This window comes from Martes martes, assembly GCF_963455335.1.
Source record: "Martes martes genome assembly, chromosome: 2".
NCBI lineage: Eukaryota > Metazoa > Chordata > Mammalia > Carnivora > Mustelidae > Martes > Martes martes.
The window spans coordinates 64,526,475-64,554,361 of record NC_137889.1 but is presented as its reverse complement, the minus strand read 5'-3'; the positions used below and the strand labels follow the sequence as shown (position 1 = coordinate 64,554,361).

The 27,887-nt window shown below is 36.9% G+C and overlaps 1 protein-coding gene across 1 annotated transcript; it reads right to left on the bottom strand.

The window, feature by feature from the left end:
* Positions 1–590: 590 nt before the first annotated feature.
* On the bottom strand, positions 591–25,663 carry TMEM184C (transmembrane protein 184C). Its single transcript, XM_080796701.1, has 10 exons — positions 24,971–25,663; positions 17,655–17,785; positions 17,520–17,556; positions 16,596–16,801; positions 6,163–6,237; positions 4,977–5,070; positions 3,900–4,012; positions 2,255–2,354; positions 1,597–1,768; positions 591–1,373 (listed from the first exon to the last, which is right to left on the bottom strand). The coding sequence occupies exons 1-10, from the start codon at positions 25,187–25,189 to the stop codon at positions 1,108–1,110; spliced, it is 1,413 nt and encodes a 470-aa protein (XP_080652827.1). The 5' UTR covers positions 25,190–25,663; the 3' UTR covers positions 591–1,107.
* Positions 25,664–27,887: the final 2,224 nt, after the last annotated feature.

Sequence of the window (27,887 nt, the reverse complement as noted above, 5' to 3'; positions counted from 1 at the left end):
TTTTTTTTAATATTTCATTCATTTATTTGTCAGAGGGAGAGAGAGAGCACAAGCAGGGGGAGTAGCAGGCAGGGCAGGCAGGCAGAGGAAGAACCAGGGTCCCTTCCGAGTAAGGAAAGAGTCCAATGCAGGACTCAATCCCAGGACCCTGGGATCATGACCTGAGCAGAAGGCAAATGCCCAACCAACTGAGCCACCCAGGCATCCCTAGACTCCCATTTCTATCACAAGGTTCTTATTTATTCTCCTAGTCTTCTATCCAGCTTATTTTCATCTGAAAGTCATGGATAATCTGTTAATCTATTACCAGTGTTGCAAGTAGGATTTTTAGATAGTAGTTGTTTTAAAGATTAATACTAGGTCCTAGCTAATTCTCCTAAAAGGAACAGAAGATGTCTTTTCATTCGCTTTGCATGCCCTTCTTTTCATTGTAGGTATGCAATTTCTAAACTTTAATTGTGTCTTTTCATTGTAGGTATGCAATTTCTAAATTTTAATTGTTCTGTACTTCTTTTTTGCTGTGCCTCTAATCAAGAACTTTTTGTAAAAACATTAAGGGTTTATGTTTAAAGAATGAGAGACAAAAAATTGCAGAAAATAAATGATAAATTCTTATTTATTGAAAGACATCCAGTTGAGAAATAGAGAAATAATTGTTAGGTAGGCATATATGGCACATGATTATGATTAAGTTCCACTAATTCATATTTCCAAATTACACTTTCTGCTAAACCCAGAGCATTATATTCATGCAGCAGTGGTAGGGAGCATTGATTTTTTTTTTTTTTTTTAATGTCCATCCTCTTGATAAAGCAATGTAGTATGAGGAACATTTAGTAGAATCACTTTCTACCATTTGAGTATGTGATACTCTAATGTTAAGAAGAAATCAAGTCTAAGTCTAGGATATTCAGACTAATTATTTGTGATATACAAAACTCAGTCAGTTATATAAATCCAGTAGTTCCACCTGGCTTTCACCTTCTTTGTGTTGAAGTTCTCCATCATTTATCATTTATGGCTTGTCCCAAGCACAAAATCCTGAGCAATGGGATACCAGGTAATGAAACAACATGGTAGCAGGAGTAGTTTGCTTTTGCACACTGTTCAGGAGGCCACGGATTTATCTATAAGTTCTTTTTTCTCTTCTGTAGTATCATTACATAGTTCATCAGATACATTAGCTGTAGTAGGTGTAGTCTGGGGAGTCACAGTGTGTCCAAACCCTTGGTAGTGACCCATGGGTGAAGGTGGTACAGAAGAGGCAACAGAAATTGCATCTTGTGAAGATGAGGATAACAAGCTTGTATGTTCATTTTGATCTTGATCCTCAGGAAAAAACTTTTTCCTAGGATGTCCCATGACTGTCCTTCCTTTAAAGTAACAGAAAAGTTTCCAAGTTAGCCAAAAGTTGTTTTTACCACTATAAACTTACCATGCTAAGAATAAGTTCTCCCTCCCATCTCTCAATTTGAAGAGCCTTACTGGTACTGCTTTAAACAAAGTCTTTTCATCTCTTAAATAGCTACTAAATTGCCCTAGTAGGAGAACTGCAAGAACCTATCTATTTGGGTGAATGAAATGGCTGGTACTTACCAACATGCCTTACTTGTTCAGAAATATCATCCCTAATATCTGAAACATCCCACATGGCAAGAAAGGAATCAAAGCATGAGCCCTCTTCTGCTTCTTGGACATAGGGTTTATATGAGAAAGTGTAGTGATGAGCAATAGCGGCAAGGAACATCTCAATACAGATGATAAAGTCCTACAATAACAAAAACAAAAAACCAGCCATCTTTAAGCTTAAATCTAGTTTTGTAGATAAAGGAAAAGCACTATCTTTCTCTCTTCTCAATAAGTATTTGAATATCAACAGCTGTTTTTTCCTCATAAGGTTATATTCATTTTTTCTTTTTCTAAAATAACTATTTTTGATCTCTTAAAAAAAGGACAAAATGGCAAAAATTTATATCTATTTTATACTACCTCAGTCAAGTATGTTTTAGCAAAATACAATGCATTCTCAATCCACTGCCCAAAGACTAAGAGAAATGCCCAGAGAGAAACTGACTAGGAAAAACCAAATCTAGGTTCTATTCCTGGTTCCACCACAAATTAGTGATGATGGCTAGTCTCTCTAGGGTTCCTCCATTTCCTCCTCTGCAGAGTGAGCAGAATAGTAGCCCCACAGCCTACATGTTGTCAGGTTCAGGAGATAATATATAAAATGGGTAAACAGTAAAGCACTAACCTGGAGTCCTGTAGCCACAGCTTCTACAGTTTGCCATTCCCATGTATGCTTTTCAGAAATAACGCCAACTTTTACCAACAAAGCAATAACTACTGCTTGCCTATATGTTAGGAAAAGGTAAACGCCATATCTATATCAAGCATAAAATGAGCAGGTGTTTTAAAAATATGCCATTTTAAAAAGTTAAACCCCAGCACAACTTGTGGACCACCACACCACCACCACCCTGCCTTCATAGCATACTCCTGAAGACACTGCACATCTATTGTAAATACATTTATCCGCTTTAAAAGTTTATTCTTCCAGTACAGTTTCATCATACGAATTTTGATTATGCATTCTTATACACATGGAACTTCAAAACTTGGTTTATATGTCTTTGTTTTGAAAGTGTATACAAGTAATTAGATTTGAAATTCTTCCTATACCCAAACAATGCCCACAACCTTGAACAATAAACATTTAAAATAAGGACAGACAAGTGTTATTTACACATATATTAATTATTCAGATTATTTTTTAAAACATTTTGAAACCAGTCTTGTTGGAAGTGCTGGAACTACAGACAAACTCACAAGGCACTGGACTCCCAAGGTGGGAGTCACAATGAACATTTCCAGCACATCCATGGCTATGACCCTAAGGTTAAATTTTAACAGCTAATAATGAGATAGACAAGTTCTGTATATAAAAATTTTACTTCAATACTGCTTGTAATGGTCAAAGAATTAGGAACAACCTAAATGTCAATAGGAGAGTAGTTAAAAAGTTAGATCCACAGAACAGAATACAGAGTAAAACCAAAAAAACCCCAAATGATAAGAAAACTGTATCCTCACTTTATTGATAGAGAACTATATCCACAGCATACTGAATGTATCCTTGAATTCAGCAAGTTTTTATGGTATGAAACTCTTCCTGTGGCATTTTATATGTAACATTACCTACACCACAATATTAATCATTCTTTCTGGGTGGTAGGATTTCAAGGTTATTCTTTTTCCCCTTTTTGTACTTGTATACTGTTAAATTTGGTGTATTTGTTTCTAGGTCCCCTATCACCCACCCTTTTTACTAAACTGGGACCATGTACAGTTTTGCTGGATAGCTCAGTGGGTTAAGCCTCTGCCTTCGGCTCGGGTCGTGGTCTCAGGGTCCTGGGATCGAGTCCCACATCGGGCTCTCTGCTTGGCGGGGAGCCTGCTTCCTCCTCTCTCTCTGCCTGCCTCTCTGCCTACTTGTGATCTCTCTCTGTCAAATAAATAAATAAAACCTTTAAAAAAATGTATTTTACTAAGTAAATGAACATTACCTCACATTATTAAATATTCTTATGTTTATCTTTCAAACTATAGACTATTCTCTTAAATGAAAGGACCACCATATATTCTTTAATGATTCCTCTAGTGCTGAGACAGTTAGGCTGTCTCAAATTATTTTCTTCTTATAAATGTTATGGTGACCATCTGATTATTTCTTTATGAAAAACCAAGAAGGGCTAAACAGATGAACTTTTCAAAAGGTAAGCAGAGACATTTTAATTCATTTTCTATATTAAGACTATTTTGAGAATCCTCCCTAATCAACAGTGTTATTGCCCTGTAGAAAATGAAAACATTTACATTTAAGAGAAAGCAACACTTACCAAAAAGAAACAAAAACCACCAGTTTTACACAAAGAAATTTGCCAACAGGTTGGATTGGACTCAGTTCTTCCTTCAGTACTTTGTAAAATAGAAGCAGGCAATACATGGCAAACTAGAAACAAAATTATTAACAGTTAAACTTAAATAAGAATAACTAAATACAGTAACAGAAATAACACAGTTACAAACCAGAGACCTGGTACAGAGTAATGTTTTAGGCAATTTTTTCTAGGTTTTCTATTCTGTTATTTTTATTTTATTTTAAAGATTTTATTTATTTATTTGACAGACAGAGATCTCAAGTAGGCAGAGAGGCAGGCAGATAGAGGAAGGGAAGCAGGCTCCCTGGTGAGCAGAGAGCCCGATGCGGGGCTCGATCCCAGGACCCTGGGATCATGAGCTGAGCCGAAGGCAGAGGCTTTAACCCACTGAGCCACCCAGGCGCCACTTATTCCTCCATTTTTATTCAAACCTGGTACTGGAGCACCTGAGTGGCTCAGTTGGTTAAGCGTCTGCCTTTGGCTCAGGTCATAATCCAAGGGTCCTGGGATCGAGCCCTGCATCTGGCTCCCTGCTCAGTGGAGAGCCTGCTTCTCTTCCTGTTTGTGGTGCACACTCACGTGCACTCTCTCAGATATATATAAATAAAATCTTTAAAAAAAAAAAAAAAACAACCAAATGTTTAAAAAAAGCCCAACAAACATGGTCCTGTCATATACCAATTATACTTTTTTTTTTAAAGACATAGACATTTTCTCTTTTTGAGTATGCCTAGGTAATGTGTTTTTTAAGGAGAATACTGTGCTTTCATTTATGATATCCACACAAGTATGTAATGACTACCAGGACCAAATGAACAAACATGAACAACAGGTCAAGGTAAAAGTCACCAGATAATTTACAAAGATACTGTATTTTTATATATGTATAAAGACATGTTAAAGTTTCTTTAAGTTCTTTCCTATAAATTGAATTTCAAAATTAAAAAATAATGAACTTTATTCCCAAAGAAACTTCTAAGAAAATTAAAAGTCAAAGATACTAATATAATGCAATTAAAATTAATATTTACTTACCAATTGTGACATGTTGTTTATTATAACCAAGTAAGTCCAAGCATTCGAAAAGCTAAAGTTCCCTTCATCATATATACCAAGCAGCTCACAGATTCTTAAAAATGGTAAAAAAGAGATTTATGATTAACTAAATCAAAATATAGTTTAAAACAGCACTGACAGTAATACTTAAATTTATAAGTCAGTTTATTTAAAAGACCCATAGATAAGACCCCACTTGATTTTTGGTCACAGAGGTGGTTTAAAATGAAAAAAATTTTCCAGTAATGCTACCATATTATTATCCCCCATCTTAAATCCAAAATAAGACATATACATTGAATTAGAGGAGGTAATTACTAGATTAAAAAAAATTAATGTCACCTAATTTTGAAAACCTTGTTAAGGCATGTAATGCAAGTCAATAAATAAAACTATAATTTTTTCCCCAAACTATCTTGGGAGGTAAATTTTATGAATACCCAGATCTCGGAATTAACTTACATGATTCCCCAGTTTCTAAACTGCAGACAAATAAAGCATGCCTTCATAAATAAATTAGTTTAATTCTAAGGTAAATGTTACTAAAGAAATGCTAGCTCAAAGGCAGAATAAAGAAATGAATGCTGCTTTCACCCTTCTTCCCCCTCTTCTCTGAACATGCACAATTATGATTAGCAGATAAAACATGTAATCTATTCACTTTATCTGATATTCTTAAATTTTTAGGGAATAGTTTTACCAGATAGCTTAATGATATGCCATTTTACCTCATCTCCTAAGCCTTGTCAGAATTCTTATAAAAGAAAGATATGATTCATCCTTGAAATATAGTACTCATATTCTAGGTTAACCATATAAAAATAAAACTACATAATGAACTTAAGGTAGCATACTTTAACTTCATGTAACAGATGTTTTTGTAGGGCTATGTGAACATTAATATTTGAAAAAAAAAAAAGCATTTTTAAAATGTTCCCCAGAGAGTTGTGGAGCTTGTTATTTAGAAGAATTCTGTGGTGATTTTTTGCTTATAAATGGTCATCTTATTTATTTTTTATAGTAGGGTTTCTATATACTGTTTTTTATAACACACTAGATTTATAGCATAAACAAGTAAACTAATGCTCTTTGTGTAACAGTTGTTTCCACTGAAGTCAAAGCATGAGGATTTTAAAAAACGATAATATAAATTCTTTGTACTTACAAAGCAACAATGGTGGTGAATGGTCTGACCACTGTATACTGCAAAACACCCAGTTTGCACCTGAACAGCAATACTCTGCCAAAGGGTGGGAAAAAAAAACACCTTAGCATTTCAACTACTCATTTAAATAGTACCAGATTTTCTCCAAAGCCCCCCAAATTAAAATCACTTTGACAAATGATGCCATATTTGTATTTAATTCTTTTAATCTTGTCATTCTAAATGATAACTGGGGAAGAATTTAGATGGTGGCAAACATTGTTTAAATGCTGTTTTTAAAAATTATTTGACAACTACATCTTCTGAAAGATTTCCCTTTCTGTGTTCAGTCTCAAATTCCTGATTACTAAAAAAAAAAAAAAAAAAAAAAAAAAAAATTCCTGATTACTGCAGCACAGAAAGAATTGTGTCCCTGTATGTTTCTGGAAGAAAGACTGAGTAACAAATGAACTGTATGCATGTAAATGTGAAAGCATATTCAGAAGGTATTATTTACATTTAAGGTTCAGTTTCAAGTTTGGAATTTAAATATCATTCCAGAGAGTATCACTGATTAGATATTTTGAAAGGACAAAAAAAGATCCTGCATAAACAGTTTTTATTCTATTGCTGGGCTCACTCAACATAGGAGAAAATTCACAAGGAGTAACAAAACAAAAAGTCCGGAAACAAAAAAGCCTCTCTACCTGTGACCCTTGTGCAAGCCTTCTTAAAAGACCAAGTTGCTCTGAGGGCAAATGCTTTATTTAGCACTACTATCAGGAGAACTGATTATCAGTGTTAGGAATTACAAATCCCCTAATTTTAAGAATTACTACATCTAGGAGCACCTGAGTGGCTCAGTCAGTTACGTGGCTGACACTTGATTTCAGCTCAGGTCATGATCTCAGGGTCCTGGGATCAAGCCCCATGCTGGCCTCTGCAGTCAGCAGAGAATCTGCTTGAGAAGTCTCTCTCCCTCTGCTCCTCTCCCCATGTGCACTCTCTCTCTTTCTCAAATGAATAAATAAATCTTAGGAAAAATCTTAGGGGGAAAAAAAAAAGAATTACATCTAAACTGAGAAGACTGAGAATCTGGCATTCAAGCCTTGAGGTGTTATGTTAATAAAACTGAATAAAGAAACTGTTGGGGTTCTGTATGCTGAGAGCCTTCTCCCTGCTGAGGTGGTTCACTCCCATTTAAAGCCAAGTGTGCCCCATGTGGGAGCCTACGGGGTGCACCTGGGCTTGTTGGAAGACCTCCTGAGAGAATGCCTTGGCTATACATGCTGTGCTTCCTGCCCCATCCTCTTTATAAAGTCAATTAGCTACCTTTGAAAGCTGTAGAGAATTACTGAACTGGAAGATGTATTTGAAGAAATTGCCCAAAATGTAGCAAAGGCTGAGACAAAGAGAAAATGTGAGAGTTACAAAGAACTGAACAAAATCAGAGTATCTAACATATATTTTTAGTTACAGATTATAGTAGAGGAAAGGCAAAATCAGAAGAGGTTATGGCTAGGAACTTTGCATAACTGATGAAAGATAAAAATCTACAGGTTGAGGGACCCTGTAAATTAGGCAGGACTAAAGCAGAAACAAAACAATCTAAGTACTTCATGGTGAATCTGCAAAACATCAAAAACGGTCTTAAATGCAGATGGAGACAGATCATCTATAATGTAATAACAAACTGACAAGAGAAGCTTAACAGTAATAATCGAAGGCAGAATTAGGTAGAATAAAATCTTCAAAGTGCTTGGAAAAAATTCCTGCCAACATAGAATTACACCCAACAAAACTGCCTTTCAAGAACGAGGGCAAATAAAGATACTTTTGGATAGGTATACCTGAGAAAATCTGACACTGCTACATTGACACTACAGGGAACTTTTAAAGGCCAGACTTTAGAAAGAAGGAAATGATCCCACAGAGAGTTGAAATGCAAGGAGTGCAGAGTAAGTAAATTGTTAATATTTGTAGTTAAATCTACAGAAGATTTTAAAAAAGCCTATCCAGGGGCGCCTATCAGTGGGTTACAGCCTCTGCCTTCAGCTCAGGTCATGATCTCAGGGTCCTGGGATCGAGCCCCGGCATCAGGCTCTCTGCTTGGCGGAGAGCCTGCTTCCTCCCCCTCTTTCTCTGCCTGCCTCTCCACCGACCTGTAATCTCTGTCAAATAAATAACTAAAATCTTAGAAAAAAAAGCCTATCCAAAAAAAGTGTCTAATTTTTAAGATTAAAGTTAGGTTTTAAGTAGTCACAGTAAATTTTAGACTCTTAAGTAGTCATGATAACATCAGAAATTATGTAACTTTTAAACCAGTGGTAAAAAATGGAATAAGAAAAAAAAATGGAGTAAAAAAATGAAAACAGCAACAATAACAAAATAATTAACTACCAGTGGAATCTGGAGTAGCACCCAGGTAGCAAACAGGTTGATACAGCTGCAATAAAATACATATTTTCATAATAGGTAAAACAGTCATGTTAAAATTATAAATTGTCAAAGATTATACCCCGTTCTGCCACTATGTGAGCTGTGAAAAAGCTTTTGGTTTTCAAGGTTTCTTAAAAAGTATTTTATAATAAAAAATCTATAATATATTATTTGTTAAACATGGGTGTTTTAAAACAGATTTTTCTGTTTACATTTGTTTGTACTCCTCTGTTTGGAAAACTTTAAAATGATTTACTACAATCTTCATTAAAATGTGGATTCCTGAACCGGATCCTAGAAAGAAAAAGGACATTAGTGGAAAAACTTGGGCAATGTGAAGAGTCTGCAGTTAAAAGTATCATACCAATGTACTTTCTTTTTTTAAGATTTATTTATTTTAGAGAGAGTGCGTGCACACGCGCATGTGAGTGGGGGAAGGGGCAGAGGGTGAGAAAGAGAATCTCAAGCCAGCTGAGCACAGACCCCCACACAGGGCTTGATCTCAGGACCTAATTTGAAATCAAGAGTCCGACACTTAACTGACTGAGACACTCAGGCACCCCACCAATGTATTTCTTAGTTTTGACAAATGTACCACAATTACATAAGATGTTAAACATTAGGGGAAGCTGGGTAAGGGTGTATTATAAATCTGTCTTGTATTTGCATCTTTACCGTAAATTTAAAATTATTCTAAAATAAAGGCTTACTTAAAAAATGGAGTCAGTGATAAAAGAAGACAAAAAGAAAACAAACAGATGGCAAGATTTTAAATGACTGTATCAATAATCAAAAAATCTAAATGGCCTAATTTAAGTGATGAACTGTCAGATTAGAATTCAAAAAACACTAAACTTAAGTAATATATCTAAAACATAAGGAAATGGAAAAGATGAAAGCCAAAAGTAGAGAAAGATATGCCAGGCAAATACTAAACAAAAGATGGGAAACCTATTAATATCGGACAAAATAACTTTAAGACAAAAACTTTTTTTTTTTTTTTTTAATTAGAAAGCATGCCTGAGACTGAAGGGAGGGGGGCAGAAGAAGGTAGAGGGAGAGAGACTTAAGCAGACTCCATGCTCAGCCTGGAGCCCAATGCAGGGCTTGATCTCATGACCCTGAGATCATGACCCGAGCCAAAATCAATAGTTGGATGCTTAACTGACTGAGCCTCTCAGGCACTTAAGACAGAAAAGATTATTTGGAATAGAAACAGCATCAAAATATATAAAACAAAAACTGACAGAAGTACAGAAAGAAAGTGACAATCTGGCAGAATTTAAGTATCTTTTTCAGTAACAGTACAAGTTACAAAATCAAAAGAAATACAGAGAAGCTGATTAACACATAAGCTTGACCCCATCATGCACATAAATATAACACAGCCATTGATTATAATACAGAATATACATTCTCTTCAAGCATATAGAAAACCTTTATAAAAACTGATCATGTACTAAGGACATGAAACAAATCTTAACCAATTCCAAAGGCTGTCTCAGAGAGTATATACTCTGACTGCAATGAAAAGAAATAAAATGAAAATCCACTCCAAATCCTGTTTGGAAGTTTAAAAATATTCCAGAATAACTCCGGTAAAGAAAAAATCCCAATAGGAATTTAAAATGGGATGATAATGAAATTACAGAACATAAAATCTGGGATTTATGCGGTAATAGGATATTAACTAGACTTACTGTGGTGACCATTTTGCAATACATATAAATGTTGAATAATTATACTGTACAACTGAAATATAATGTATGTCCATTACATTTCTATAAAAAAACCTGGAATTCAGTGAATACAGAACTTGAAGGGAAATAATACAGTTCTCGATGCAGTATTAAAAAAGGAGATGGCTGGCTGGCTCAATCAGAAGACCAAGTGACTTCATCTTGGAGTGGTTATGTTCAAGCCCTACATTAGGTGTAAAGATTTGTTAAAAAATTTAAAAACTCTCAAAAAAAAAAAAAAAAAGAAAGGCTGTGTAAATCAGTGAGCAAAGGCTCTAACATGTTAGGAAAAGATAGTAAACCAGAAGAAATGGGAAAAAGGAAGTAAAAATAGGGCAGAAATTAATGATAGAGAAAACCAATATATTACACAGAAAATCAACAAAGCCAAAAATCAGTTCTTTAAAATTTTTATCATTTTAAATTTTTTAAAAGATTTTATCTAGTTTAGAGAGAGAGTGAGCAGAGTGAGAGCGAGCACAAGTCAGGGGCAGGGGAGGGAAAATCAGACTCCCCACTGAGCAGGGAGCCTGATGCGGGGCTTGATCCCAGGACCTCAGGATCATGACCTGAGCCGAAGGCAGATGCTTAACTGACTGAGCCACCCAGGTGCCCCCAAAAACCAGTTCTTGAAAAGACTAGTAAAAATAGGCAAACTTCTCACAAGATTGTTCAAGGAAAAAAATAAAGATACTAACAGCATTTCAAATGGAAAACGAATCATAACAGATCCTGAAGAGACTGAGAAGATTTAAATGTATGCCCATAAAGATTTAGTTATTTGAGAGAGTGTGTGTGCGTGTATGAGTTGGGGCAGGAGGGGGAGCAGGGAGGGAAAGAGAATCCCAAGCAGGCTCACTGCTGAGCTTGGAGCCCAACTTGGGGCTCCAACTCAGGACCCCAAGATCATGACCCAAACTGAAACTAAGGAGGACGCTTACCTGACTGAGCCACCCAGATGCCTCTGCCTATACATTTTTAAACATTTTTTATTCTGCCTAATTCCTAAAAATTTTATTTTTTAAAAAATGATTTCAGAAATAACGGGATGCCTAAATAGTTCTATACCTGTTCTCCCATAAAGTCCAAGTCTAATCTTCAGTCTTTTCCTGTGACACACAAAAGGCGATAATGCCTATTCAGGCAGTATAACTTGGATATGAAAATCAGACAGGAACAATGTAAAAAAGGAAAATTATAGTCTAATCTTACTCATGAACATAGATGTAAAAATTCTAAACAAAATATGAACAAACCAAACCTTGTGGTGTAGCAAAGGAAATGATACATCTTAATCACTTTGCATTTATCCTTGAAATACAGGGGGTTTTAACATTAGAAAAGCTATTAATCTAATTCACTAAATTAACAGGTTTAAGGCAAAAACCAACCATCTCAAAAGATACAGAAAAAGCATTTGATGGGGCACCTGGGTGGCTCAGTGGGTTAAGCCTCTGCCTTGAGCTCAGGTCATGATCTCAGGGTCCTGGTATCGAGCCCCACATCGGGCTCTCTGCTCAGCAGGGAGCCTGCTTCCCCCTCTCTCTCTGCCTGCCTCTCTGCCTACTTGTGATCTCTCTCTCTCTCTGTCAAATAAATAAGTAAATAATCTTAAAAAAAAAAAAAGCATTTGATGAAATTTAATCATTTACTCATGATTAAAAATTCAACCAAGCTAGGAGTAAAAGAGAGCTACCTCATTTAACTTGATAAAGGATGCCTACAAAACACCTTTAAAAACACAAAATTCAATTACATTTTATAAGAATTCCCTTTTACAATCAGGAATAATGTAAGAATATCTAGGGCTACCAACAGCACAGTGAGAAGAGAAATACATAGTATAGACTGGAAAGCAAAGAGATCCTTCACTTGAAGAGGACTATCTTCACAGAGAACTTATATCTACAGACTAAGAAAATGTAACAGGATTTTTGGATATAAGACCAACATGCCAAAACCAACTGCCTTTCTACACACTGGAAGCAATTAAAATGATTTTTAAAATAGATGCCATTTATAATATCAATAAATATGTTTATAAAATCAACAAAGATACGTAAGACTTTTCAAAGTACATCTGAGGAAATGTACTTTACTGAAAGGTAAATGAAGAGTGAAATAAGTAGAAAGCTAGACCATAATCATAGGTAAGACTCAAAAAATCATAAAGATGTCAATAAACCAAAGACAATTCAATTACAATAAAAAAAAAAAACCCACAGGTTTTTCAAGCAACTTGCCAAATTATTCCTAAAGTTTATATGTATGAGCGAAGACCCCAAAATAGCCCAGACAATAGGGTCAGGGCCCTTGCCCCTCACTTTAAGGTTTACTATTATTATTATTATTTTTTATTTTTTTAAAAAATATTTTTTCATTTGACAGAGAGAGACCGCAAGTAGGCAGAGCAACAGACAGACAGAGAGGGGGAAGCAGGCTCCCTGCTGAGCAGAGAGCCCGATGTGGGGCTCGATCCCAGCACCCTGGGATCATGACCCGAGCCGAAGGCAGAGGCTTAACCCACTGAGCCACCCAGGTGCCCCGACTTTAAGGTTTATTATTAACTTGTAGTAGTTAGTGTATGGAATTGGTCCAGGGATAGAAAAGTTAACCAATAAAACAGAAAAAAAAAAAAAAACCCAAAACAACAAGACACACAGACCCATACGTGTTGAAACCTGACATAAGACAGAAACAACAAGATCAGTGAGTGAGGGAGAAGGGAGAGGATGGTGCTAGGACAATTAGCTATTAGAATAAAATGAAACTGCATTCCTACCTCACACAACATAAAACATCATATGTTTATAAATCTTAATGAGAAATTTTTGAAATCTTTATAAGAAAAGCACAGGACAATGTTTTTGTCATCCTGTAATTGGAATAATTTTTTGAACAAGACACACCAAAGTATTGACTATAAAATAAGATAAATTTAACTATATTAAAATTAAATTCAAAACTTCTTTTTATCAAAAGATTTAATAAAGGTGGCAAAGCATGCCAAAAGCTGTAAAAAAGGTATTTTCTATACACACTAAACAAAGATTTGTGTCTAAATATATAAATATCCCCTACAAAGCCATGAGACAGACAACCCATGAAAAAATGAGAAACAGGGTGCCTGGGTGGCTCAGTTGGTTAAGCAATTGCCTTCCGCTCAGGTCATGATCCCGGAGTTCCAGGATAGAGTTTCGCATGGGGCTCCCAGTTCCGCCGGGAGTCATCTTCTCCCTCTGACCTTCTCACCTCTCATGTTCTCTCTCACCCTAAGAAATAAAACCTTAAAAAAAAAAAAAAAAGAAAGAAACAGAAACAAGCATTCCTTGGGAAAGGAAATACAAATACTTAATAAACATAAAAAGTTGCTTAACCTCATTACTAATCAGGGAAATCCAAATTAAGACCACAGCAATATACCACTTTATATTCCCTTGACAGGCAAACATAAAGAAGTCAAGGTAATTCCAAATGTAGGTGAGGATGTGGTTCAAGAAGTGTTTTATACTGTCAGTGGGGAGGAATATGGTACTGCCACTTCAGAAAACAATTTACCACTAACAAAGCTGAACAAAACCTAAAGACTTATCAGCATGCCACTACAAGGTACACACCCTAGGGCAATTTTTTTCAAACTGTCAAATTTAACTTGTTAGGCCATGACCTGAATTTTAAAAACAAGAAGAAGGAAAGAAATATAGAGTAAGGATTAGTACCATTTCATGAAACCATTTCTTTCACCAGTATACTAAATCAACTGGTAAATGGTTTCCCCTCCTCTATACAAAATTTAAGGTTCACTGAAAGAAAACTCAATGTGCTCACTGTTTACGTTACAGCAAGAGGACAAAAAACTGACCTAGTTTTTTAATCAATTAACAACTGCAAACTTGCCATGCTATTTACATCTTATAACCAAAGCACTATACTGAATTATCCTAAACAGCAGAGCCTGAATAATTATCATATTTGTAACAACAGTTACCTACTAGAGGGAGACTGGTAACCCACAATGCATTTATACATAAGAGCCGTTTTATTATTACTAATACCATACCTCTAAATTACATAACATAGGTAAACACTTATTCTTTTTTTCAAAGCAAAGAATACCTGAGTTATAAACATGGATGCACTGCTGACATTATTCAGGCAGCAGCTGTCAAAATTCAAGTCTCAGGAAAAAAATGAAACCAACTCAGAGATTTAACAAGAATAAATGTAATTGTGCAGTGAGGAACAAATCAATTCCACAAGCACAGACTAGGGAGATTTTGACCAGTAGTATCCCTTGAAAAAGGTTTGGGGTTTTAGTGGACCCCTAGCTAATTGTGATGAGCCATCCTGAAGATAGAGCTGAAGTCTCATTTTAGGTTCTGTAGTATTAGGAGGAGAGTCCTAATCAAAGCCAAGCCATCGTCATTGTATTTACTGGATCATTGCAATCTCTTCCATCCTTGTCCACTCTCAATTCAGTCGACAAAGAGCACAATAATCTCTGAAAATGAAATTTGGGCACTAGTCCTCTATTCAACATCCTATAATGGCTTCTCACTATCTTCTCACAAACTTCAGGCAGGTCTCCTCTGAGTAGTCTTTTTTTTTTTTTTTTTCTCCAAGGTTTTATTTATTTGACAGACAGAGATCACAGGTAGGCAGAGAAGCAGGCAGAGAGAGAGGAGGAAGCAGGCTCCCCGCTGAGCAGAGAGCCCGATGTGGGGCTCCATCCCAGGACCCTGGGATCATGACCTGAGCCACCCAGGCGCCCCCTTAGTTGTCTTTTCAACTAGGCATCATTCTCAGGTCTTGTCCTTGGCCTAAGTCAGACTGAGTAAGAATACTGCTAAGTCATCCCCCTACTCCTGATACCTGATTACCCTTGATACCTGCTAAGCTCCTCACCCACAGTCTTGATGTGTAAGTGCTTGGTCTGCCCTTCGAAAGAATTCTATTATGCCATTTTAAAGAGAATCCCCCTTCTCTTGATGTCTCCTCTCAGTAATTTTTCATCCAGTGATCACCTCAATCTGCTCATTAGCTATAAATCTCTCTATCCATATTGTATTTGTTGCTGGGCACAGTATCTCTCCCCCATTTCCAACTTAAAATAGTTTTCTCTTACTATTCCTCTTTCATAGTCTTTTCCTTTACCTTCATAGCATTTCCTGATGTAACTCTATATTTGTGTCTTCATTTAATTCCAAACGTCCGAACCGAAATGTAGGTTCTATGAATTCTACATGTTATATGCGCTAGAATATATCTGTATATTGGCACATACTAAGTGCTCAATACATATCAAGTGTGTTAATGAACATATTAAGAGCTTACCATTTAAAATAGCTAGGTAGCTCCCTGTCATTCCAAGTGTGTAAACTAGAGACATATATAGTCCCAATGTTGGACAAACGGTTCTGCAATACAGGTCTCCCTAGGTTGTAGATTTACAATGATTACTGTAACTCCAAATCATTCCAGTTATCTTGACTGGCAACTTTCACCTTAGTCCCCATTATCAGTGATCAAGTCCTACCAGATCTTCAGTTGCAGTCTCTTCCTTTCATTCCAATTTCATCTCTCCTTCTCAGGTTATCTCACAAATGGACTAAAATAACAACCTCCTAATTTATTTCTCCATTTCTGGAATCTTCCTCCCTCCAATGCATTCTGTATAGTATTGCAAAATTAATCTTTCTAAAATGGTACCTTCAAGAGTTTCCTTGATGAAAAATATCCAATGGCTCACTCATATAAAAAATGCAATCTTAGCTTCAACTGAAATTTTCAGGATTTATTTTTCTTTATTGTCCTCTATGGCTATTGAATAAGGCCAACAGACCATTATATAGTACTAGAATAAACACTATTTGTTGGTCCTTCATATCATATGCTGTTTCCCCACTTACCCACTTAGACTATCTTATCCCTGGGTCTTACACCTGATTTTGCCATTAACTAGCTATGTAATCTTAATCTCTGTAGATCCTAGGTCTCAACAGTAAAAGGATGTTGACTAAATGATTCATAAGAGTTTTCTTCCCTGCAAGTTGTCTATTTAGGATAAATAATGTACAAGAGAGTTCTTCGTATGTGTGGATTATAAAAATGTGTTTTCATACTCTTTAAACTTGACTATGAACTACTTGAGGGTAGGAACTCTTCTTAAACTTTCAGTCCTGCTCCTAGTACTTAACATGCTGCTTTACAGAGAAATGACTGGTGCTTAAAAATTTTGTTTAAATACATAAAAAGATTAAAATCAGTCATACTTACTCTCCCATAGTCCATGGTGGACAGCAACACAATGGAGGGAAATGTTTCTGCTGATCTTTGGCTTCAAGGATTAATACCAGATTTGGATACCGGTTAGTTAGATAATTGGTAAGGAATCCCATAAAGTTGTAAATGACATAAGCTTCATAACATTCCCTGCAGGTATCCACATATATTGCAATGCTGGGGTATTTCAAAGCTATCCACTATGAAAAAACACAGATGTTAAAAATAGTTGCAGCTAAAATGAATTGCCATTCCAATTCATGGTTATCACAATGCTAATTTTTAAACTTGATATTTACATCAAACTTTCTAAAATTTATGAGAGCTACCAGACAATCTGTGAAATGAATTTTTAAAAGCAAAAAAGGTACTGGATATTGGTAAAAACATTCGTGTTGGGGGGGTAAATAGTAAATATGAAGAAGCAGCTAAATTATTCTGTAATTAGGTTCTTAAATATAATCTGAAATTTTTCTTTGAGATGATCACAGAAAATGTAATTAAAGATATTTTCCTTTATATTTAACCAAATTAAAGCAGTGATCTATGACAACTGCATGTTTGAATCCATCAGGGAAGGGTCCCCCCCCCAAACAAAAGATTTACGACATAAAAAGGATGATAATATAATTTTAAATATTATATTCTTTAAAGGACTAAGAGCTAGTACTTAGGAATTTTACACGATTAAGCAAAGAAAATAGCTATAGATTTTTTAAAATTTAAAACACCCGTCTTTTCTCTTGTCATACTTCATCTTTTTTACTAATATTAAAAACAAGTGAATCTTTGCACTTTTCTTACTAATCTGACTCCTTACTGCCAAATAATAAACTTTCATTACCGTAAGCATTCTGTAAATATAGTTATATCATCAAGCAAGTTCTTAGCTAATGAGATAAAATTAAATATACTTACACTATCTAAACTGTATATAGGTACCATCCAAAGAATCCTAGTTGGAAAGCAAAGCATAAATTAAAAACATTTTACATCACAGTTATGAAATAAGTGAACATAACACTAGGAGAATTAAAACATATTCACACTTACCTTATTATTGGTTTCTGTAGTTCCGGTTGTGTATAATGCACTAAATGTTGCAATATCACCCAAAGCGATATAGGTATAGTCAATAGCAAAAAGATTCCAGCAATAAACCAAGCCTTGGTGTGTATTCCAACCTTTAAAAAAAATAAATATTAATAAAATAAATCCTGATATTAGAACTGAAAAGCTAAATAGAGAATCACAAGCAGGCTCCATGCTCAGGATAGAGCCCAACTCAGGGCTTGATCTCATGCCCTGAGATTATGACCTGAGCTGAAATAAGAATCAGACACTTAACCGACTGAGCCACCCAGGCACCCCAAAAAAATCTTTTATGGTCTACGCCTCTGATTTTATGTTTGGAGAGTTAAAAATCCTACCCACATTTTCTGTGAACTTTATTGTTACCCAACATGTTAATAGAACATGTACAGAGTATTGCCTAGTAACTTTGCCAAGTCTTTTTTTTTTTAAAGATTTTATTTATTTATTTGGCAGACAGAGATCACAAGTAGGCAGAGAGGCAGACAGAGAGAGAGGGGGAAGCAGGCTCCCCCCTGAGCAGAGAGCCAAATGCGGCTCGATCCCAGGACCCTGGGATCATGACCTGAGCCGAAGGTAGAGGCTTTAACCCACTGAGCCACCCAGGTGCCCCAATTGCTAAGTTTTTTATATGCATTATGTCTTTTAACCCTCCCACTTGATAAGTACTGCCAGAACTACTGTCCAAATAAACTGTGTTAATTCATGCTACCTCTTTTATATACAACAGTATCAACTCAGGATATTACATTTTAAAAAGCTCTAATTTCATTTTTTAGGTCAGTATCTGATCAATATTTTATCCTTTAAAAGCTCACTCAATTTCTAAAAATATACTTTGGATGATTTTTTTTTAAACATTTTATTTATTTATTTGAGAGAGAGAAAGAGACAGCATGAGCAAGGGGGAGGAGCAGTGGGAACAGGGAGGAGCAGACTCCATGCTGAGCAGGAAGCTGGATGAAGGGCTGGATTTGGAGGACTCTGGGATCAGGACCTGAGCTGAAAGCAGATGCTTAGCTGATTGAGCCACCCAGGCACCCCTGAGCTATCTCATCTTAAGGTAGAGTTGAAGCAATTCACTCACTTTCCTACCCTCTCCTCCCAAATTTTGAACTTCTGTTCTATCTGTGGAGCCAGAGGGCATGAATTTTATATTAATTTGTGAATTCACTCTTCAAGGCAGGAGTACAAATTAATGCTCATTTTTTAAAGGAAAAAAAGTGGGCATTTAATTTTGGTACTTTGGGGATGTGAACAGTTAATTAAAAGAGCTAAAGTTCACAACTTCTAGTTTTACTTTTTTGAACACCATTTTTTTTTTCAGCAGGGGCATAAAAACAGAAGTATAGAGAGAACATATGCTTTTTACAACAATGAACTTCTACGTTAAACAGTATGGAAAACCTGAAAAGCAAACACAGTTAGCCCTTGAACAATTTGACAGTTAGCACCCCAACTCCTGCACAGGTGAAAATCTATATAATTTTTGATTCCCAAAAACTAACAGCCCACTACTGATCAGAAGCCTTATCTATCACATAAATAGTCCTTTAACAGACATTCTGTATGTTACATATATTACATATTGCTTTCTTAAAGTAAGCAAGTAAGCTAGAGAAAAGAAAATGCTATTAAAAATCGAAGAGAAAATACATTTATAGCACTACACTGTATTTATTGACAAATATCTGTGTATAAGTGGACCTATAGCAGTTCACACCCATGCTGTTCAAGGATTAACTACACAAAAAGTCTTGCTGAATGCTGGAGAATAATCAAAACAGTAAGTGAAAACTAAGTATGTGGAGATGAAGATTCTAAAAGGAATGTCTGTGCAATCATTTTCCAGGACTTTTGCTTGGTTCAATTTCATTTAATATTTAGTATAGGCGGTCCCAGACTTACCTGATTCAACTTTCGATTTCTTGACTTTACAATGGTGTAAAAATAATATGCATTCAATAGAAACTATACTTCAAATTTTTATCTTTTCCTGAGTTTTTTGCTGTGTGGTCTGATGTTCTTCTGATGCTGGGCAGGGGCAGGGAGCTGTAGCTCCCAGTCAGAGATGGGATCAGGAGGGTAGACAATCTATACACTTACAACTTCCTTCACATGTGATGGGATTACATCCCGATAAACCCATAAACCCATAGTGGTTGAAATGCCCTAAGTTGAAACTGCATTTAATGCACTTAGCCTGCCAAACAGTATAGCCTCGCCTCCCTTAAACATGCTCAGAACACTTACATTAGCCTACTGTGGGGCAGAATCATCTAAAACACAGCCTACTTTATAATAAAGTGTTCAAGATCTCATATCTCATGTAATTTAATGAATACTATACTGAAAGTGAAAAACAGAATGGCTATATGGGTACAGAACGGCTTTAACTGTATCAGTTGTTTACCCTCATGATTGCATGGCTGGTGGAAAGCTACAGCTTGCTGCCCAGGCCCAGCATCACGAGAAGAACATTATACTACAAAGCACTAACCCAGCAAAAGATCAATATTCAGAATCTGAAGTATGGTCTCTACTGAATGTATACTGCTTTCACACTACTGTAAAGTCAAGAAAATCGTTAAGTCAAACCATCATAGTTGAGGACCTTCTGTATACCCACAGTGCCATTCTGTTTTTCACTTTCAGTACAGTATCCAATAAATGACATGAGATACTCAATACTTTATTATAAAATAGCTGTTAGATGATTTTGCCCAACTGTAAGCTACAGTTATTCTGAGCATATTTAATGTGGCTAGGCTAAGAGATGATGTTTGGCTGGTTAAGTGCATTAAATGCATTTTTACGGACAATATTTTCCACTTATGATGGGCTTATCAGGACATAACCCCATTATAAGTCAAGGAAGACCTGTGTTCATTTTAATGATGACCTAGAATAATAATAGCAGCATATTCTAGATCTTCTCTGTTATAAGGTGACAATTAAGAACAGTACTGTCAAATAATTTTAATGCCCACGTTTGTTGTTATAATTCCTTGGTGCCAACTTGGTGGTAGACTTAAGAGAAAAATGATATGCCTGTGACTAATGAAGGCCAAGCATCCTCAGTGTGCTATAAAAAAGAAAGTTCTTTTCAAATGATCATAAAACAAGTGACTAGAGAACTGAGTCATTTCAGTACAGTGATGCCAAATTAAAAAAAAAAAATCTTGCATCAAAGAGTTAGTACCATTTTTACATTGCAGGTGGTAGTTTCAGAAACACATCATCTGTCCATATTGATGCCATTAATTTGAATCATTGGTTTTATAGTTTTTTGACTTTTGAGATACCTAAAAAAGCTATATCCATAAGAAATTTAATGTTTTGTGTGCACACATATTTAAGAAATTAAGTAAACGTTAGGTATCTGTACAAATTATTAATATAATTATTACCTTTATTTTAATTTACATTTATTTCTCAATAAATTATTCACATTTGAATTGATATGAGGATATCATTAAGATTATTAGACTTATCAGCCATAAGCGGAGATACATAGTGTAGATTTTTTCCTCCTATGGTAACTTAAAGAAAGCAGAGAGGAAAGAAAAAACCATTAAGGACAAACATCCAGGAGTGAGTTAAGTAAACCTGAGCCAAATGCGTTCAGAGCAGGGAGTAGAGTGCAATAAGAGAGTGCTCTCTGGATCCAATCCTCAGGAGAAGAGAGGAGCACTTACATAGAGAGAAGCTACTTGGGGCATAAGTACACGTAGGGTAGGGTAAAATGACAGCAGAGTAGTTTGACAGTATGTGTGCATTTAACTTACTGGACTTCCATTATCCATGCTCAGCCAAATAAGAGACAGAAATAGTTTAAGTAGTTCAGATGGTCATCTTCCCATTCCAATAAGTAAGTATATACCCCACCGTGGGCATAGGATGGGCTCTATGAACTTCCTATTTTTTACAATCTCAGTTCCCACTGACTTTTCACTGTGGAAGCACAGGAATTCTCGTGTTTAAAACACAAATGTTTTTCATGCAAACTGTTCCTTAACATTTAGTGCTCAAATGTGTGTTACTCTGCTTCAGGCGTTCAACTGAGAACCCAATCCCAACCAAGATGTTATTCCACAAGAAAAAGAAATTGGGGCTCCAAAGCAATAGTGAAATTTTAAAAACAACAGTGATAATTAGGGCTTACTGAACACCTACTATGTGGCAGGCCCCATGTTGAGCATTTTCCATACATAAACTCATTTAGTGAATAATGATGAAGAGAATGATATATCGTATATAAAGCACTTAGCACCAATGTCATGTTAGCCACTATCTCTCTGTGTCAGTTTTCCTACCCATAGAATGAGGACAATTCCTATGCTTCACAGGTTTTAAGAAGATCAAATAAAATTACACCTAAATCTTGGGGACATGCTCTACTTATTGCATGTAACCTTAAAAACAAAACACAACAAGAGAAAAACAAAAAAACCTGCCTTAACCCACACTCCTATCCATAATGCCATTCATTTCTCTGGTCCATTTCATAGTAAAAATACTCAAAACAAAACAAAAAATGAACAAAAAAACTTATCTTCGTATCCTGATACCACTTCTTTGACTCACATTCATTCTTCCAACAGTTTCAGTCCTTACAGCTCCACAGAAACCATTACTAGGATCACCAATGACCCTCCTACCTTATGAAAACCAGCAGACTCAGGAGCACTGTACACTGTTCAGTATTCAACTCCTGAAACACTCTCCTGTTCTGGCTTCCAGACACCACTCTTTTGGCATTCTGTTTCCTCACTGGCTGATGCTCTTTTGTTAAGTTCCTATTCCTCTACCAGATTTCTAAATGTTGGTGCCAGGTCCTTAGCTTCTATAATCTCATTCATCCTTACGGATTTTTTTCCCCCTGAAGATTTCATTTATTTATTTGACAGAGAGAGAGAGCGAGAGCGAGAGCGAGCAAGCGCACAAGCAAGGGGGAGTGGGAGAGGGAGAAGCAGGCTCCCCTCTGAGTAGGTAGGCTGATTCAGGGTTCCACCCCAGGACTCCAGGATCACCACCCGAGCACAAGACAGGCACTTAACCAACTGAGCCACCCAGGCACTCTATCCTTATGACTTTAAACACCATCTCTGTTCTGACAACTCTCATTTTAATATCTGCAGCTCGAACCTTTCTAACTCTCGACTTGCATATCCAACTGTGTATCTGACATGCCCATCTGATTGTCTCTCATCCACTTCAAACTAAATGTCCAAAGCAGAACTCAAATTTCTCTTAAACCTGTTCCAATCAATTTTCCATCTCAGTAACTGGTATCACTATTTACCCTATTGTTCAAGATAAAAAAACTCCCAGTCATTCTTGATTACTTTCTTTCTTTCATTGCCTCTCCTCCCCAACCCAACCTTCGGTAAAGTCTTGTTTCTTCACTGCTAAGGATACTTAAAATTCACTTTTCCATCTCTATTTCTACTATCCTGATTTGGGCCGTAAGTCATTGTAACTCAGGCACTGATGACTTCTTAACTATCGTGAAGAGCTTTCTAATGTCCCTTTACTTCCACTTAATTTTCCATAGCTGGTAGTGGTGTTTTGAAGATGCCCACTTGTTCATTTCTTAGATTTTTTTTAGTTTCTTCCATAGCATTTTGTGCAATTTTATTTTACTGATTTGGGGTTTTGTTTGTTTGTTTTTTGGGGTTGGTTTTGGGGTTGGTTTTTTTTGTTGTAGTGGTCTCCACTATAAGTTCCATGCAAGTGGGAACCAGGTTTTTAGCTCTCACCATACCGAATACACGCCTGATTTATCACTGGGATGAAGGAAAGTTTGCAATTTTTAAACAGGGTAGCTGGGTGACATGAGTGGACCTGAAGGACATAAAGGAATAATACCACCTGGGATAAGAGAATGCCACAGATGGGGAACATTTAATGTAAAGGCCGTAGCCTACTCCAAATGTCTGAGCAAAATCACTGGTAGAAGCCCAGAAATGGGGAAAGTCAGAGGGGGATGAGGCAGGTGTGGTGTCAGATTATGTTGGGCCATAATGGCCATAGTTAGAGCTATCGGCTTTTAATCTGGAACGCTGAGTGATTGGAAAATTTACAGAAGAGGCACATAATGTGACTTAGGTTTTAATCAGATAATTTGGCTGGTGAATTGAGAATAGTCCAGATAAGACATGAAGAGAACGTGGTTCAGGGTGTTTGCAGTAGAGACTGCAGATTAAAATGTTCCTTAAAAGCTGGCACTTAAAAACCACAGGTAACTAACAACTAAGTGAAATCTTACATTGGATTGATATTGTATGTATTAGCCTTAAAAGGAGTTCCTATGCCACACTCCAAAAAAATACTCCCAAGTAAGAGAATCCTAGTTGTATGAAGATGTCTATACTTGATTTCTGGTAGACAAATCATGAGAATAACCTACACATCTAACAAATGGGGACTATTTAACATAGTGGAATATTATATTAACATGACAAATAACTACATAGGCTATGCTAATATGGGAAAGTCAACAAAATATACTTTAGTGAACATAGAGAAAACAAAATGTATATTAAGCTGCATTTTGTTTAATTATGTAAGAATCATTCCCAAAACCTAAAATAGCCACGGGCTTGCCATTGCTCTTGTAAAATAGGTGTTGCTAAATAAAGGTACTTTCTGGTATTTATTAACTTAGAATTGAAAATTCACTATACAATTTTTATAAAGTACCCATCTAAGTTGAGTATTTATCTTGGGGTCTTCCAGCTTGTAGTACTTTACTGATGTCACAATAAGAATATGACATCAAAAAATATACAAGGGACTTTTTGCAAAATCTTTGTGGGTTAAGAGCTAATTTCTAAGTAAAAACAAACTACAAAGTTAAACCCACTAGAATCCTTTAATCCAGGAAGCTAGTTAAGTGCTAACAGAATTCAAATACATGGTTTTCAAGGTTGTTTGATCCAGTCAAGTCCAATATCTGAACAGATCAGATTTCAGGAATAAAATTACCTTACTTTCTGGGAATTGATAAATACTTGCAAAAGGGTGCTCTTCTAAGCAGCAATCTTAATATAGTCTAACTATTTTCTCGACCTGGCCCTCCTTCCACCTGCAGCATGCTTTGAAATACCGTGAACAAGAAACCAGACAGGTTTATCAACTAAGACTGGGCTCATTTACATGACGTAATTTTCAAGATATCAAGTCTGGGGCATCTGGGGTAAAAAAATGGGCAACCTTGGATTGGCAGGACCGTAGAAGAAAGGGTAGAGACCGATGGTGAAGGACCCTCTTACCTCCAGCTTCTGTAATTCCCACACGCATAGAGGAACCGCAACCACTATGGACACCAGGTAGATGACCACTGCTAAAGGTCGAATCCACTGTCTCCAATTCCTCCAGGTACAAGTGCAAGGCATGTTTCCGCATAAATCAGCTCCAAGTAGCAAGGAAAAAGAGCTCGAAGGAGATTGTAATGGGGAGCCCTGTTCTTTGGCTGTTTTGTCAACTCGCATACTACAGAGAAGAGCTGTTGGGGGACTTTACCAGCAGCTCGAGCCGCCTCCTCGGCCCGCGCTGTGCTTTCTGCTGCTGCTACCGCAACTGCGGCCGCTCAGGGTGCTACCAGGGAGCAGTGCGGGCAGCATCCTTTCTTCCCTGCCCCTCATCTACCCAGTTCTTCCGCGGTGGAATCCCCGGGCGGAGCCGCTGCCCTCACCTGGGTATCGCCCAGAGCTCCGCCTGCACCATGGCCTCGAGGACAGCGGCGCCGACCAGGACCGACTTCTAAACACCCTGAACACAGTTTGGTTCTGCCCCGCAGCTGCCTGTCCACTTGCTCTTTCCTTGGGTAGTCGAGCTTCCTCCCTCCCGTGCCTGCAGGGGTCTCTTGGCCCGTTTCTGCCGGCAGACAAGAGGCGAGGACTCAAACCCGCGGGGGCCAGGATTTCCTCACTCTCTCCCACGGGACATCCCCCCCAGCGGAACCCAAGGCCAACCCAGGGCTTCCGCTTCCGCCCCCGCTGTTTGAGGGTGCTGATTCGTCTACACTGCCAAACTGGGCCCACCCCATCCGGCTCGCTTTACACTCTCTGATTGGTCATTTGCAGGGGGCGGGGCAGTAGAGAGGCGTAGAAAGGTGAGAAGGTTGGGAAGAGAGGAGGTAGTTGGGAGTTGTTGGAACTGGTAGGGATTCCTGGTGGCCGGCGAACAGGATTCTGGAAGCTGTGACGAATTGTTTGAAAAGACTTGAGGAATACCTACTGCATTCTCCTCGCTGTATTCCAGCATTAAGAAAGCCTGGGTAAGACGTTAGAACAAAGATCCCCGGTTCTCTCTGGGAGTGGATAAGGGAGCCGGAATAAGTCCGTGAAGAATGGGAAACGTCCTCCTGGTTTTCTATCAGTTGTTAGACTCCAGGGGAGGGCTACTTAGTTATTTCTGGATCCTGCAGAACATTCTGAAGGTAGCTTCATTTTAGAAGCAGCTGTAAACAATGAATATCCTTTCCGCATTTAGAACTTGTGTTAGAAACTCTCATACCCTTAAGTTTCAAAAGGCTTTGACATTCCAACTGACAGACTATTTATGTGCTTACAGCTTTTAGCTAAACCTATAGAACAAATTTGGCAAATAGGATCTTAAAGCCTTTCAAAACCAATAAACCAAACAGATATCTAAACTTCTCAATTAGGTATAGGGGAAGTGTCCTATATTGTAATTCTCATTTTCTGAGGGGCAGGCATTGTACTGAATTCTTTACCTGCATTATATCAGTTAATCTGTACAAAAATCCAGAAAGGTAGGCAGTTTTCCATGTTAAGTAAGAAAACAGGTTAAGTAATTTGCTTTTGCTCATTGAGCTAGTTAGTGGTAAGTGGGAATTCTAACCTTGGTCTCTTGACTCCAAAAGCACTGCTAAGTATTTGACCTGTCAGACTGTACCTGCCACCTGAGAATTTCTGACTAATGACTCTGTGGACAAGAAGACCTTGGTGTTGAGTGCACTTAGCCTAGAATTCTCACAGAAGCACTGAGGGAGTGTTATCTTCCCCAATGTCATCTGTCCTAGCTGAAGTATGGAGCTGGATTTCTGCACCCATCTATCAAATCCTTAACATCTCCATTTTCCAACCTGGCCTCTTTTAATACAAAATGCTTTCTTAAAGCAAAATGAGCCTTTTGTTTGTTCTTCCTAAGGTAATCTACAAAATTAAAATAGTTGTTTATTTCCTAGTCACTAAATTAATGCATATTCCATTGTTAAATTTCAGAAAATAGAAGAATAAAGAAAAGTAACCCTTACTGTGCAACCAAGTATACTCACTACTTACTTTTTGGTACGCAGTATTTCTTCCTTGGACATACTGCACACACAGATTGTCTCTGTGCTTTCAGCTGTAGTCACTGGCACCTTTAATAGTCTTAATCCTTCCTGCTGCGGGCAAACCTATTTCACCCAATGTATGAAACCTTTTGCGATTTTTTTCCTCTGTATCCTTACAGCATTCATGTTGTATGATAATTACCTATTTGTATGTCTTTTGGACCAAGTTCCTAGGAGCAAGCTAAAGTTCTAGAACTATTAGAATAAAGCAAGAGATAGAAGAGACCAGAATGTCAGATGCACAAGTGGTTTCACACACCAGTTTGTGAACTGGGGTTCATCTATGGTGAAGTTTCTGCAGATCAGCGGAGGAATGAGAGAAGGATACATATAGTGAGTTTTCATTTAGTCAAATTTATTCTTAAGGATTGTGCTTTATTTTGAAATTGTCTCTTCTATTTCTTGTATGTGATGACAGTTAAAGAGCAGTAGTTGTTTTCTAAATATTCTTCCTTGGAAAATAAAATATTGCTAACTTTATTTCCTCCCATTTAGTTTAGTTTATTTTTGAAATTTTTCTTGGTTCATGAAGTCCTAAAATCTAGCAATCACTGAAATAGAGAATGGCCAGGAGTTTCAGCAGTCATAATGCTGGCATGACCCTAATCTACTTGCTTTACTTGCTATACGTATTTTCTGTATTCTTTCTGGATATGACTTAGCCTAAGTCTGAGGATGGATCTCAGCTTGATGGTGTTTAGAAAATACGAACTGGTTGTAACTGGCAGATGGTAATAGGGCCAAAAGTAAGATATTAGTCATTCTTTATGAAGTTTATATAGATAAAATGAAGTTTCTGTTTGTCACTGTATTATATGAATATATGT

Bases quoted from the DNA above. Each gene is read 5' to 3' on its own strand.
- TMEM184C (XM_080796701.1), bottom strand. From the start codon at position 25,189: ATGCGAGTTGACAAAACAGCCAAAGAACAGGGCTCCCCATTACAATCT. The intron at 4,013-4,976 runs GTAAGTAAATAT...TTTTGTTTCTAG, and splicing joins TAAACAACATGTCACAATTG to TTTGCCATGTATTGCCTGCT. The intron at 2,355-3,899 runs GTAAGTGTTGCT...CCTAACATATAG, and splicing joins GTGGTTTTTGTTTCTTTTTG to GCAAGCAGTAGTTATTGCTT.